Source organism: Leucoraja erinacea, chromosome 6, assembly GCF_028641065.1.
Source record: "Leucoraja erinacea ecotype New England chromosome 6, Leri_hhj_1, whole genome shotgun sequence".
NCBI classification, from domain to species: Eukaryota; Metazoa; Chordata; class Chondrichthyes; order Rajiformes; family Rajidae; genus Leucoraja; species Leucoraja erinaceus.
Window position 1 is genome coordinate 84,439,141 of NC_073382.1, and position 16,375 is coordinate 84,455,515.

Below are 16,375 nucleotides of genomic sequence, written 5' to 3' on the forward strand. Positions count from 1 at the left end.
ATTGTGTGTTTAAGAGTTTGTTCCTGTGCACTATTTTACATCTTTAAAGTGGCTAGACCAAATACAAGAGGTTCAATAGCCTGCATGATATGAAATAAGGCACAACAGACCATATAAAAAATAAGGCACAACACTTACTTTTCAGATTGAAGTTTAGTAGTTTTGGTAATCAGGTCCTGTGTCTGATCCTTTGCGAGCTGGAAAGAGAGAAAGATCAAAACGATCACGCTGTGGAATTTACAGATCCCACAGCTTTAAAGCCCATCTCCCTCTGAGTCCATCCCTGGAATCATTCTATCCAGAGTCACTTGCAATAAACTCCACATTACCCATCGCTGGCCTTTAGGCTGCAAAAGGACACAAAATGCTGGAGAAACTCAGCGGGTCAGGCAGCATCTCTGGAGAACATGGATAGATGACGTCTCGGGTCGGGACTATTCTTCAGACCAATCAGGTTGAAGAATGGTCCGAGCCTGAAACATCACCTAGCCATGTTCTTCGATTTAAACCTTTGATTTAAACCAGCATCTGCAGCTCTTTCTCACACATCCCATATCCATGTGTAGGAAAGAACTGCAGATGCTGGTTTAAATCGAAGATAGACACAAAATGCTGGAGTCACTCAGCGGGACAGGCAGCATCTCTGGAGAGAATGGATGGGCCGAGACCCTTCCTCAGACTATCAGACATCACCTATCCATGTTCTCGAGAGATGCTGCCTGACCTGCTGAGTTACTTCAGCACTCTGTGTCATTGGTGTATTAACAAACATTTGCAGTGCTTCTACCCTCCATTTCTGATATGTTTATCGCAAGCTCATCTCAATCTTTGGTATTTCTGTCTTGATAAATATTACCCTCTTTCATACTCTTTATTCCTCTGGTATATCCCTCAGCCCTTCTCCTGTAAGTCGAAGACGGTCTTGAATGTCAAATAGCTTAGCCATTTACTGCCCACTCAGTATGAGTAACAGTCACGTCAAGGCATTAACAGGTCTTGCTCTCGTCAACAAGGCAACTTTGCTCCTATTTCTACCTGAAAGCACAGTCTTTTACCCAGAGTAGGGGAAGCAAGAATCAGAGGGTGTCGGATTAAGGTAAGGGAGGAAAGGGATAGGATCCACACAGAGGGTATAATGAACAGGCTGCCAGAGGAGATAGTTGAGGCAGAATCAGAATCACACTTTATTCGGCAAGTATGTTTTGCAAAATACGAGGAATACGAGCATGTACAATAACAAGATTTCAAAGACACTTGAGCAGAATTAGGCCATTCGGCCTATCAAGTCTTCACCACCACGGCTGATCAATCTTTCCCTCTCAACCCCATTCCCCTGCCTTCACCCCATAACCCTTGACACCTGTACTAATAAACAATCAAGTATAGGAAAGGTTTAGAGGGATATGGGCCAGACGTGGGCAAATGGGACAAGATAAGTTGGGCTGAAGGGCCTGTTTCCGTGCTGAATTTTTCCATGAGATTTTATGCATCTCAGTTCCTTCATCCTGTACTGACAATTCTGCCTTTGGACATTAAAGGCACCAAGCTCTGGAATATTCTCTCCAAATGTTTCTTCCCATCACTTCCTTTATGATGCGAATTCCCAGTTTTCTTCTTCAAATTGACATTTACCAACACTTCTACTAAGAAACCGAACACTTTAAAAGCGCTGTTTAAAATCAAGTGGGAATGAATCTTAAGTCAATGTGAACTCACTAAGCCCAATAATGCTCTGAATCTGTTTGCTTCTGAAGTTGAGATTAGTTTTCAGATGTAAAAAGCTGCAGAGAGGGTCTTTATTATTCTTTAGGTCTTATTATTAATGTATCTGTCATGTTCATGGGATAAGGTCTAGCATCTTCCAGTCCCATTTGGCTGCATTTGGCCCATAACCCACTAAACCCTTCTTATCCACAAATCTGCCGAATGTCTTTTGAAAGTCGTAATTGTATCCACTTGTAGCTTCCTCTGGCAGCTCATTCCAGATACGGACGATCCTCTGAGTGGAAAAAAAATGCCGCTGAAGCCGTTCAAATCTGCCCCCTCTGACCTTAAGCCCGTGCCCTCTAATTTTAGAATCCTCTATCCTGGGCAAAAAAGACTGTGAGCGTTCATTTCATCCATTCCCCTCATGATCTTGTACACCTCAATATGGTCACCTCAGCCTCCTACGCTCCAAAGAAAAAAAGTCCCAGCCTATCCATCCTCTCACTATAACACAAGCCCACACGACCAGGTAACATTCTTCTACACCCTTTCCAACTTAATGGCATATTTCCTGTAGCTGGGCGACCAGAACTGGCCACGGTGCTCGTGTGGCTGCACAACATGACAGCACAGTCAAACATCTCCACATCTATCCACTCTAATCTTCCGTGGAAGGTACAGTTTCTTGCTCTTTACCTTTAAACGGCTGGTCATATCCTGACAGCACGCACTCATTGCTTGGACATCTTCATGAACACTCTCCAGATCCTGCGAGAGAGAAAAATCAACGCGCCATTTTATATCGTTGTTGCAAAGCAAAATGCAATGTGCAATTTTACAATTAGTTGTTGCATTACGAAAAGGACAAATCCAGGTTTTTCAACATAACATTTACAGCACAGAAGGAGGCCATTCTGCCCAACCAGCTCATGCTGTCGTTAATGCCCCACTCAAGTCTCCTCCAATCCTGCCTCCAGGCACAAGGAATTGCAGATGCTGGAATCTTGAGCAAAACACAAAGTGCTGGAGGAACTCAAGCGGGGCAGGCAGTATCTGTGGAGGAAATGGACAGACAATGTTTCAGATTGCGACCCTTTTTCACACTGATTTACACCCCTGCAGATCTACAGACTGAATCAGTCTGAAGAAGGGTCCCGACCCGAAATGGCACCTATCCATGTTCTCCGGAAGTGCTGCCTGACCCACTGAGTTACTCCAGCACTCTGTGCCTTTTTTTTGTAAGTTCTTCATTATAATCATCAGGCTGAAAACTGAAAGATCAGACCTGGTCAACTCCCTCCATCAATTCATCAATCGATCAATCAATCAGTTTTTATTAATCACATACACAATAAAGTGCAGTGAAATGAACTTTTATAGGTGAACTCCAACACCAGCACAGGCTCCGTTAGTCAGCCTTGCTAAAAATGAGTGCAATTTCCTAACATTGGTAAATCCAATTTCTGCTGATAAAATGTAACCTTGTATTCACCATCAGCTTGTTGTATTTTTGTTGCTTAACAAAATCTTAATTCACAATTACCCAACAATCTGACAACATCCACATTTCAGATCATAGCTTAGTTCTAACAATATTAAAACAACAGACGATATAATGATAGGGTACGTACCTCTTTGACTTCTTTGAACACACGTACAAATTCCTCATTAATGAACAGGCTACGTCTCTCTATATCACCTCGCAAGTTTCTTCGGGTACGAAGGCTATTTTCGGTGAAGAACACGGACAAGGCTTTAAGAGCCTCCAGCATGTCCTGTTGGTGATAGAGGTGTGTTTTGAATCTTCAGGTTTCATAGCAAATTGATTGTTTTATTCATAGAACATGCAACAGTACAACAGCACAAGAACAGGCCCTTCGGCCCACAATTTCTATGCCAAACATGATGCTAAGTTCAACTGATCTCCTCTGCCTGCTCGTGACCTACATCCCTTCATTCCCTGTATATCCTTGTGTCTTTCCAAATTGCACTCAAATGCCACCACTGTATCTGCCTCCACCACTGTCAGTGTCAAAAAACATGCCCCGCCACATCTACTTTCAACTTTGCCCCTCTCACCTTAAAAGCACGCCCTTTAGTCTTGGATATCTCCACTGGGAAAAAAGTTCTTATTGTCTACCCTATTTATGTCCCCCGTAAATTCTAGAAATGTTAAATAATAAGCTGATGAGCTAAATTTCTTGATTAATGTTTGATGAGCCTAAGGACGAGTTGACTGTGTAATAAAGACAAGAGATTGTTAAGAAACTACCGCAAATCAATGAGATAATGCAATCTGATGTTCCAAATTTGCACTGAAAAGCAAGGAACATAATAAATCATAAATATATTGCAGAGCGGCATCCCATTCATATTTGAACGGTCTGAAATTCCTAAAGACCCAATACTGTAAATGTTTAAGAAGGAACTGCAGATGCTGGAAAATCAAAGGTAGACAAAAATTCTGGAGAAACTCAGTGGGTGAGGCAGCATCTATGGAGCAAAGATTTTTGGTTTGGTTAGATATTAAGGTTCAATACGAGAGGCGTTAAATGAAGAACTTGAATCTTCAGTCTCCAAGATTTGAGCACCTTTATGTGAATCAAGAGCAATATGATTTAGTTCAGAGATACAGCATGGAATCTGGCCCTTTGGCCGACCAAGCTCGCACACACCAATGATCACCCATTTTCTCACCCACTCCCGACGCGCTAGGGACAATTTACGAGGCCAATTAACCTACAAACCTGCGCCTCTTTGGGATGGAGGAGAAAAGCAGAACACCCGGAACAAATCTCCGCAGTCACAGGCAGAACGTGCAAACTCCACGCTGACAGCACCCGAGGTCAGGTTCGAACCCGGGTCTCTGGTGCTGTGAGGCGGTGGATCTACCCGCTGTGCTACAGTGCTGCCCATTCCTGAGACTCTACAGCAGCTTAGTCGCAATCAACTGCGCCACATCGCTAAGAACCTGACGTGAGTAGCTATGGTCAAAATTTAGGCCGTTTGGGAAAAGAGAGTGGGAAAATCTAATCAGAAAATCCATCAAGGATTATGACAATGTGTTATTTTTTGGGAAATGCCGACCAGAAATGGAATTGCTGTGAATCAATCTAATAAACGAAAGCGTGACAGATTCCACTTATTTAGTTGGAAACAAGCAATAGGGATTCCACTGGCTGCACTTCAGTGTTTATTTTTTTCTAGATAACTTTATATCTGAATTTGATAACTGGAGCATCCTCGTGGTTGAATCAAGAACTTAACTCCATAGTGTAAGGTGGCTTTGAAACAGGCCTCTGGACTGGTTTGAGTTGACAAACGCTGTAGATGAGCTATATACGCCAAAAGATGGACTTCTAAGCTAAACATGAGCTGGGGGAAGGTACTAGTCATAGAAATCATCTTCTACAACTATTCATTCAAGTTAGAGCAACATTTCTTGGAAGAATTTCCCAAAAAATAATAATAACTAGTGACTGTCATCAACTATGCAGTGTGTCTGTGGCTTATTTTTGGACTCTACTGGTCACTAATTCATTGTATTATCGGCTATTCCAGGGATGGGGAACCAGCAGCCTTAAGGCCACATGCGGCCTTCCAGGCCATTAAGTGCGGCCTTTTGAATGAATCCAAATTTTGTAGAACAAATCCTTTTATCTTTATTAGTATGTTTTCGTTTGTCTTTTATTATTTTCCTTTTAATCTTAAAATTAACATATTTAAAATACTAAAGAGTAAACGAAGATTCAAGAAAATAATCCTCCCCGACTGACGGCCACAATTAAAACATTAGTAAGTCATGAGGGCTATTTTAACAAAATAATGTACATTTTGAAGTATATCTAATTGAAGTTTCTTGGATGCGGCCTTATTAGATTACAGTCGCCCCTTACTCCCGTTGGAATCTTTCTGCCACTTCCTTAAGCACCCTGGGATGCAGACCATCAGGCCCTGGGGATTTATTAGCCTTCAGTCCCATCAGTCTACCCAATACCATTTCCTGCCTAATGTGGATTTCCTTCAGTTCCTCCGTCACCCCAGATCCTCTGGCCACTAGTACATCAGGAAGATTGTTTGTATCCTCCTTAGTGAAGATGGTGAAACTAGTCAGAGAATTAGGAAGGGGGAGGACGGAGAGAGAGGGAAAGCAGGGTCACTTGAAGTAAGATAAAACAATATTTTTGGCCGAAGGGCCGAATGGCCTCCTCCTGCACCTATTTTCTATGTTTAATATTCATACCACTGGGTTGTAAGCTGCCCAAGCAAAATATGAGGTGGTGTTCCTCCAATATGTATTAGGTCTTACTCTGACAGTGGAGGAGGCCCAGTACAGAAAGGTCAATATGAGAATGGGAGGGGGAGTTAAAGTGATTAGCAAAATGGAAATTAGGTAGGCCTCGGCGGACTGAGCGGAGGTGTTCAGCAAAACAATCGCTGAGCCTGCGCTTGGGCTTGCTGATATGTAGGATGTTTGATTTTGTTTGAATAATGTTTTGATTGAATTAAAACTGCTGAGAACGTGAAAAAAATTGCCAATCTGGCCTAGAGGTGCACAAATTTTTTCGAAGACAACAAACAGCTTTAAAAAAGTACAAATTGAATTTGATTGACTGATTTGGAACTACCAATGCGCAACCAATTAACACAGAATGTTCTCTGGGTTGTAGCGTGTGGAGGGGGCACACCCTACTCTCAGTGCCCCCTTCCATTAGTGTGTGTCACACTCTCCTCTCAGTGTATCCTTCCACTAGCGTGTCACACTCTCCTCTCAGTGTATCCTTCCACTAGCGTGTCACACACCCTCCTCTAAGTGTATCCTTCCACTAGCATCACACACTCTCCTCTCAGTGTCCCCTCCACTAGCGTTCACACACTCTGCTCTCAGTGCCACCTTCCATCTGTCGTGTCTCTCCATGAGCTGTCACTTCCCATATCTCCGCTCCACCCATCACATCCTTCCATCTGGTCTTCTATCCGCACACCACGCAGCTCCTCACTTTAAGCACGGCTGTTCTCAATGTCATCCAAGTTTCACGTCAAGTGTCTACTTATTTGGCAATAGCAACATTTCATAGGCATTTGGACAGGTGCATGGATGGGAAAGGTTTAAAGGGATATTGGCCAAATGCAGGCAGGTAGGACTAGTGTAGATGGGGCATCTTGATCGGCATGGGCAAGTTGGGCTGAAGGGCCTGTTTCCACGCTGTATGGCTCCAAGTTTAGGTTTATTAATGTCACGTGCACAATGAAAAACTTTTGATTTGGATGCTATCCAATTAAATATTATACATAAATATAAATATAATCAAGCCAAACCCAAGTACAATAGGCAGAGCAAAGGGAAAGTTACAGAGTGCAGAACATAGTTCTCTGTACAGTAGCGCACTAGTTCCAAACTCCAATATCTGCAATGGGGTCGTTGACCAACGTGAAAATGCCTTGCATTCCCGCTGAAACCAACATATTTTCAATTTTTTGTAAAATACCAAACATCTGTTATCCAACTATTTGGCAATCCTAACAATCTGATTATCCAGTTCACTCGGTGATGTTTCATAAGTGATAGGAGTAGAATTAGGCCATACGGCCCATCAAGGCTACTCCGCCATTAAATCATGGCTGATCTATCTCTCCCTCCTAACCCCATTCTCCTGCCTTCTCCCCATAATCCCTGCATCCGTACTAATCAACATTACATCACTTTCCATGCTCTTTTTAATCACCAGGAACCAACTGGGACCCCATTTCATGCTCACCGAAAAACCACCAGGATCCCATTTCCCTGCATGTCTTTACATTCCGTGTGTACTGGTAAATTTATTATACAGGTACTACGCAAACGTGAGAATAAGTGAAATAAATGTATTTTCAGCTATTAATCAGAATAGTATTCAACATTCCAGAATATCAGACAGTCCAGCATGACCACATCGCAAGCATTAACAAAAACACACCTAAAAAAAACAAACTGAGCATTGAACCCAATGGATATAGAAAGACTTCTTAATGACCCTGTTCCTGCTGCCAATTTCGGATATAGTTTGCCACTTAATCTTCAACTTTATGTATCCTTGCTGTTTTGACCGGCTTGTAATGCAGAAACGTCCGTCTTGCAAAAATCCAAGTCAAGTCAAGTCAAGAGAGTTTATTGTCATGTGTCCCAGATAGGACAATTAAATTCTTACTTGCTGCAGCACAACAGAATATTGTAAACAAAAATACAGAACAGTTCAGTTCATATACAAATAAATAAGCAGATAAAGTGCAATAGGCTGTTACAGTTCAATCTGTTTGTTGAATAGTTTAATAGCCTGATGGCTGTGGGGAAGTGGCTGTTCATGAACCTGGATGTAACAGATTTCAGGCTCCTGTACCTCTGCCCGATGGTAGCGGAGAGATGAGTGTGTCAGGATGGTGTAGGTCCTTGATGATGTTGGCTGCCTTTTTGAGGCAGCAACTGCGATAGATCCCTTCAATGGTGGGGAGGTCAGAGCCGATGATGGACTGGGCAATGGTTACAACTTTCTGCATCCTTTTCCGCTCCTGGACGCTCAGATTGCCGAACCAAGCCACGATGCAACCGGTCACATGCTCTCTACTGTGCACCTGTAGAAGTTCGAGAGAGTCCTCTTTGACATACCGACTCTCCGCAGTCTTCTCAGGAAGTAGAGGCACTGATGTGCTTTCTTTATAATTGCATCAGTGTGCTGGGACCAGGAATTATCTTCAGAATTGTGCACGCCCAGGAATTTGAAGTTATTGACCCTTTCCACCATCGTAAACGGGATCCATGTAGACTATGTCATCATTTACAGGTGAGAGTAACTGCAATGGTCACCACAACTTTCAAACATGCACTCAATGGCCTTGTTTTATACCTACGCAAAAAAAAACCAATCAGCTAACCAAAGTTGTTACCTATATCGTGCTGGAGGTACTCAGCAGATCTGTCAGTCTGACCCGCCGTGAGGAGTGGGGGATGGGAAGACCAATTGAGGACCCGGCATGGGGGAACCGCTGGGGGGAGGAGGAAAGAGAACAAAAGGGGACCTGGTGTGAGATAGTTTGTAACTTTGTCCGCACCATTTATGTGGTGAGTTGTGAGTTTGTGGAATTCTCTGCCTCACAGGGCGGTGGAGGCCGGTTCTCTGGATGCTTTCAAGAGAGAGCTAGATAGGGCTCTTAAAGATAGCGGAGTCAGGGGATATGGGGAGAAGGCAGGAACGGGGGTGGGGGGTACTGATTGGGGATGATCAGCCATGATTACATCGAATGGCGGTGCTGGCTCGAAGCGCTGAATGGCCTACTCCTGCACCTATTGTCTATTGACTATTTTCATACTTTGGGTATGCAAAATAAAGAACTTTACACGTGACAATTAAGTATCACTCGTGAGTTACTTCAGCATTTTTGGCATAAACCAGCATTTACCATTCCTTTTCACACAAACAGTTACCCAGTTACTGTCTCAGAGGCTGTACGACAGAGAGGGGTAGGGCAGGCTTAAAGTATCCTTCTGTGCTCCAATGAATAACGTCCTTGCCTGCCCAGCCCTCAAGTCTTGGCAACATCCTCATAAATCCTCTCTGCACTTTTCCAGCTTAATGCCTACTCTCCTATAGCAGGGTGACCAAAACTGAACACAATACTCCAAAAGCGGCCTCATCCTTGCCTTAACGTCCAACTTCTCTGGCGACACTAGGGACTGCAAGTGCTGGAATCCTCAGTAAAACACAAAGTGCTGGAAGAACTCAATGGGCCAGGCAGCATGTAAGGACTAAAAATTCTGAAGAAGGTTCTTGAACCAAAATGTTCCCCGACTGATTAAAGCCAGTGAGCCAAAAGCCTTTGTTACCATCTTGATAAAACCTTGGCTCAGTGAGTTATTGCTGTTTGTCCGCGATAACCGAGTAAGGGATTGTCATTGTATAAGTAAGACAGAGTGCTGGAGTAACTCAGCGGGTCAGACAGTATCTCTGGTACACCTGGATCGGTGACTTTTTTGGTCGAGACTCTCGGTTCAGAACTGGGCCTGGAATGCAGGTGAGCTGGCGGCCCTGGTCTGCTGAGTTTGAGGCGAGGATCGGCAGAGTCGATGGTCAAAGGTGGCCAGAAGGGTTAGCGGTGTGGGCGACAGGAACAGCCTGGAAGCGGCCAGGGAGGCGATGCCGGCCTGGTGTTATGTCGGCTGCCTGGCCTGGCGATTAAGGGCAAGGCTGCTTTATCAAAGGGAGCTGAGGGAATGCTCCGAGTTCTGTTTCACAGAGACATGGCTCACCCCCAGCTCCCCAGACTCAGCGGTCCAGCCTGAAGGGTTCTCCATCCACCGTATCGACCGTACACTGGCATCTCGGAAAGGGAGAGGAGGGGGCGTCTGCCTCATGGTCAACTCTGCGTGGTGCTCAGACGTGGCAGTCCTGTCCAACTCCTGCTCTCCACACCTCGAACATCTGGCGGTGAAGTGCCGTCCCTTCTACCTTCCGAGGGAATTCACCTCCATCATCCTGACCACGGTCTACATCCCACCCCAGGCAGATGTCCGCCTGGCACTGGAGGAGCTGCACTCCGTGGTCAACAAACACCAGACGTCCTACTCCGAGGCATTTACCACCATTGCTGGGGACTTCAATAAGACAAACCTAAAGAAATTCCGCCCTAACTTCCACCAAAATATCTTCTGCTGCACCAGAGGACCAAACACCCTCGACCACTGCTACACCACCATCAAGAATGCCTATCGCTCTATCCATTTCGATAAATCCGACTATACCGCGGTGCTGCTTCTTCCTGCCAACAGGCAATTGAAGAGCGCACCCCCAGAGGTGAGGATAGTACAGAGCTGGTCGGGGGGAGGAACAACTCCAGGACTGTTTGGAGTCTGTAGACTGGGCAATGTTCAAGGACTCGGCAACGGACTTGAACGAATACGCCAGTCGTTACAGACTTCATTAAGAAATGTGTGGAGGACTGCATCCCTACAAAAACCTTCCGAGTGTTTCCCAATCAGAAACCTTGGATGAACTTTGAGATCCGCACTCTTCTGAAGACCAGACACCGGGCATTCATGTCTGATGATACAGTGGTCTACAAGAAGTTCAGATACAACCTTGGTAAGGCCATCAAAAAGGCCAAGGGACCTGCTCCAAACTGGAGGATGAGACAGATGTTTGGCAACTGTGGCGGGGCCTGAATGATATCACCTCCTACAAGGCGAAACCAGGAGGCAGCTCGAATGACAGCAAAACATCACTCCCTGATGAGCTCAATGCATTTTACGCACGCTTTGATAGGGAGAACCTTCCCGAGCCCCCATTCGCTGTGATGGTATTTCAGTCTCAGTCACAGAGGCCGACGTCAGGAAATCCTTCAGAGGGGTGAACCCTTGAAAAGCGCCTGGACCTGATGGTATACCTGGTCGTGTTCTAAAAACCTGTGTGGACCAACTGGCTGGAGTTTTACGGACATTTTCAACCTCTCACTTCTGAGGTCTGAGGTCCCCACCTGCTTTAAAAGGGCATCAATTATACCAGTGCCCAAGAAGTGTAAGGTGACGTGCCTTAATGACTATCGACCAGTGGCACTAACGCCTGTGGTGATGAAGTGCTTTGAGAGGTTGATCATGGAGTAAATCAACTCCTACCTCAACAAAAACCTGGACGCACTGCAGTTCGCTTACCGCCACAACAGATCAATGGTGGATGCGATCTCGCTGGTCCTCCACTCCACTCTGGACCACTTGGACAACAAAAACTCATATGTCAGGCTGTTAATCATCGATTACAGCTCGGCATTTAATGCAATCATCCCCTCCAAGCTGGTTATCAAACTCGCAGAACTGGGTCTCTGCGCATCCCTCTGCAATTGGATCCTCGACTTCCACAGTCTGTTCGTATTGGTGGAAATGTGTCAGACTCGATAACAATCAACCCCTCAAGGCTGCATGCTCAGCCCCCTGCTGTACTCACTCTATACTCATAGAAACATAGAAAATAGGTGCAGGAGTAGGCCATTCGGCCCTTCGAGCCTGCACCGCCATTCAATATGATCATTGCTGATCATCCAACTCAGTATCCTGTACCTGCCTTCTCTCCATACCCCCTGATCCCTTTAGCCACATGGGCCACATCTAACTCCCTCTTAAATATAGCCAATGAACTGGCCTCAGCTACCTTCTGTGGCAGAGAATTCCAGAGATTCACCACTCTCTGTGTGAAAAATGTTTTCCTCATCTCGGTCCTAAAAGATTTCCCCCTTATCCTTAAACTGTGACCCCTTGTTCTGGACTTCGGGACAACATCGGGAACAATCTTCCTGCATCTAGCCTGTCCAACCCCTTAAGAATTTTGTAAGTTTCTATAAGATCCCCCTCAATCTTCTAAATTCTAGCGAGTACAACCCGAGTCTATCCAGTCTTTCTTCATATGAAAGTCATGACATTCCAGGAATCAGTCTGGTGAACCTTCTCTGCACTCCCTCTATGACAAGAATGTCTTTCCTCAGATTAGGAGACCAAAACTGTACGCAATACTCCAGGTGTGGTCTCACCAAAACCCTGTACAACTGCAGTAGAACCTCCCTGCTCCTATACTCAAATCCTTTTGCTATGAATGCTAACATGCCATTCGCCTTCTTCACTGCCTGCTGCACCTGCATGCCTACTTTTAATGACTGGTGTACCATGACACCCAGGTCTCGTTGCATCTCCCCCTTTCCTAATCGGCCACCATTCAAATAATAGTCTACTTTCCTGTTTTTGCCACCAAAGTGGATAACCTCACATAACCTCATGACTGCGTAGCTGGTCATAGTGCGAACTCCATTATCAAGTTCGCTGACGACACCACTGTTGTGGGACTTAACACTGATGTGGATGAGTCAGAGTATAGAAGAAAGATCGAGCGACTGTCCATATGGTGCCAGCACAATAACCTGGCCCTCAACACCAGCAAAACCAAGGAACTGATTGTGGACTTTGGAAGGAGTAGGATGGGGATCCACAGTCACGTTTATATCAATGGGTCGATGGTTGAAAGGGTCAAGAGCTTCAAATTCCTGGACGTGCACATCTCTGAAGATCTTTCCTGGTCCGAGAACAGTGATGTAATTATAAAGAAAGCACATCAGTGCCTCTACTTCCTGAGAAGATTACGGAGAGTCGGTTTGTCAAGGAGGCCTCTCTCTAACTTCTACAGGTGCACAGTAGAGAGCATGCTGACCGGTTGCATCGTGGCTTGGTTCGGCAACTTGAGCGCCCTGGAGAGGAAAAGACTACAAAAAGTAGTAAACACTGCCCAGTCCATCATCAGCTCTGACCTCCCTTCCATCAAGGGGATCTATCGCAGTCGCTGCCTCAAAAAGGCTGGCAGTATCATCAAGGACCCACACCATCTCCCTGCCACCTTCAGGTAGAAGGTACAGGAGCCTGAAGATTGCAACAACCAGGTTCAGGAATAGCTACTTCCCCACAGCCATCAGGCTATTAAACTTGGCTCGGAAAAAACTCTGAACATTAATAGCCCATTATCAGTTATTTGCACTTTATCAGTTTATTTATTCAAGTGTGTATTTACGTATATAATGGTATATGGACACACTGATCTGTTTTGTAGTCAATGCCTACTACGTTCTGTTGTGCTGAAGCAAAGCAAGAATTTCATTGTCCTGTCAGGGACACATGACAATAAACTCTCTTGACTTGACTAGGTCTGTTCGCTATAACCAAAATCCATTATAAAGAGGTCCATAATAACAAGGGTTTACTCGACTTTGTCAGTTTTCCCTTAACCTCCGACGTTACAGGGAAAGTGTCTACTCAAATAAGGGAATATTAATGCTAATTAATGCGTTGAAAGAGGTGATGAAAGGAGGCATCTGTGGAGGGGAGAGATGAGGAAGGGGAGTGTGGATGGGAGGGAGGGGGGGCAGAGATGGGACTGGGCCAGTATAGGGGGGGGGGGGGATGGGGCCCAATGGAGGGGATGGGCTGGTGTGGAGAGGACGGGTCGAATAGATGGGATGGGGGGGGATGGGGCCGAATGGTTGGGACAGGTCAGTATGGGGGGGATGGGCCGAATGGGGGGTGGGCCAGTATGGGCCGAACGGAGGGGATCCGAAGGGCTAGTGTGGAGAGGATGGGTACTTCCGAGAAGATTACGGAGATAGGAGGGATGGGGGGATGGGCCGAATGGATGGGCCAGTATGGAGGGGGGGGATGGGCCGAATGGACGGGACAGGTCAGTATGGGGGGGATGGGCCGAATGGATGGGCCAGTATGGAGGGGGGGGATGAAGATTGCAACAACCGAATGGACGGGACAGGTCAGTATGGGGGGATGGGCCGAATGGATGCACTTCACAGGTCAGTATACGGGGGGGAATGGGCCAGTATGGAGTGGACGGGCCGAATGGATGGGACAGGTCAGTATGGGGGGATGCTATAACCGAATGGATGGGACAGGTCAGTATGGGGGGGGACGGGCCGAATGGTTGGGACAGGTCAGTAAAGTGGGGGGGACGGGGCCGAATGGTTGGGACAGGTCAGTATGGGGGGATGGGCCAGTATGGAGTGGACGGGCCGAATGTGGCATGGGCCAGTATGGGGGGGGGGGGACGGGCCGAATGGTTGGCACAGGTCAGTATGGGGGGACGGGCCGAATGTCCGGCCTCGCACCTTGTCGCTGTCCAGCCGCGTCTCCAGGATCTTGTGCAGTTTCCTGGCCAGTGGGTTGTGGGTGTGGGGACCGCCTCCCCCCGTCTCCGTGCCGCCCGCCGCCACTGCCACCGCCGCCGTCGCCGCCATCGCCGCCATCGCCCAAGATACTAGATGATCTCTGCTCGATAATCTTCCGCCGTCACCGCCGCCATCGGCCGGAACCCACGCCCCGCACAATACGTCACGTCCGCCCCGCACAACACGTCACGTCACGTCCGGGAGCAGAGCGGACACGCGAACACTCACACTCTCTCTCTCACAGACACACTCCACACCAAAGATCCTAGAGCCGAGCAAGATGGGCCACTCCTGCGCCTGCGCAATACAATAGGCTGACGTGTAGTAGCTACGGAGGGGATCCTGGGCATTTTTCACCGCCCATTTTAGTAACCGGAGCCAACCTGACCCGACTCGCAGTGTAATCCTTTAAAACCGAGATGATAAGAACTTTTTTCACACAGAGAGTGGTGAATCTCTGGAACTCTCTGCCACAGAGGGTAGTCGAGGCCAGTTCATTGGTTATATTTAAGAGGGAGTTAGATGTGGCCCTTGTGGCTAAAGGGATCAGGGGGTATGGAGAGAAGGCAGGTACAGGATACTGAGTTGGATGATCAGCCATGATCATATTGAATGGCGGTGCAGGCTCGAAGGGCCGAATGGCCTACTCCTGCACCTAATTTCTATGTTTCTATGTTAATCAGCGTTGCGGGGTAACAGTTTGTGTGTGTGATATAGGGTTAGATTCATAATTCTGCCAGTTCATACTTCTTGTCAAGAATACGATTTGACTCTGGTAATTGTCTTTTTTAATGTTTTTTTTAAATCATTTCTTTTTAAATGTCTCACAAGCAGTGTTTGAGTTGATTTTGTAGTAACCGGAACCTACCGGACCCGACCCGATTCGCAGGGTGATTAACATTGCGGGGGAAGTTTATGTGTGTGATATAGGGTTAGATTCATAATTCTGTTAGTTCATAATTCTGTTAATTCTTGTTATAGAATAAAATGTTTATAAACACACATACATGAATGTGATATAAATGTATATAAGATCTTTGCTCCACACGCAACCCCCACACACACCCCCTCCCACATTCACACAAAGACATTCACTCACAGTCACACACACACACACTCGCACACCCACACAAACACCCCACACACAGACACACTCACACACACACTCACACACACACACATACACTCACACACATACACTCACACACATTCGCACAGACACTCACTCACAGCCACTCAAAGAGACACATAGATATAACACACACACACACAGACACATTCACACAGACATACACACATTAACACATACACAGAGACACACTCACATAGATATAAAACTCAGAGACACACATCGATATAACACACATACACATGCTCACACACTCACACACACAAATTCAGAGACACACTTTCGGTGACACACACAGAGACACACACACACACACATAGTCACATTCACATAAAGACACTCACTCACACAGATACACTCACACATATATAACACACATACACAGACATTCGTATGTAGATATAACACACACACTCAGAGACACACACATAGATATAACACTCAGACACACATAGATTTAACACTGAGACACACTCGCATAGATATAACACACTCAGAGAGAGACACACACACATAGATATAACACTCACACATAGATACATGCACATCCACATAGATACACACACATAGATATAACACTCACACATAGATACACACTAGACTAAGTGGGACCCGTTGGGTCTTAGCTTCACACAAGAGGGCTGGTCTCCCAACGCAATATTCCACCTCTCCACCAATTCCAATATTGCTGGCAAGTGAGGGGTGGGGGGCTTTCTGGAGCACTAGCATGGGTGTTGTGGGCTGAAGGGACTGGTTTCCAGAGGGCTAGTATGGACATTGTGGGCCGAATGGATTATTGGGCTGGCA

General features: G+C 46.1%; 1 protein-coding gene across 1 annotated transcript in view; it reads right to left on the reverse strand.

Annotated features, from left to right (window-relative positions):
- Window positions 1-14,579, reverse strand: part of cog6 (component of oligomeric golgi complex 6) — a 74,822-nt gene extending 60,243 nt beyond the window's left edge. The window contains exons 1-4 of the mRNA XM_055637490.1: window positions 14,380-14,579; window positions 3,339-3,482; window positions 2,404-2,475; window positions 139-197 (exon numbers count right to left, since the gene is read on the reverse strand). Of these exons, the coding sequence (XP_055493465.1) occupies window positions 139-197; window positions 2,404-2,475; window positions 3,339-3,482; window positions 14,380-14,517 (413 nt within the window). The 5' untranslated portion in view covers window positions 14,518-14,579. The remainder of the gene's footprint in view (window positions 1-138; window positions 198-2,403; window positions 2,476-3,338; window positions 3,483-14,379) is intronic.
- Between the last annotated feature and the right edge of the window lie 1,796 nt (window positions 14,580-16,375).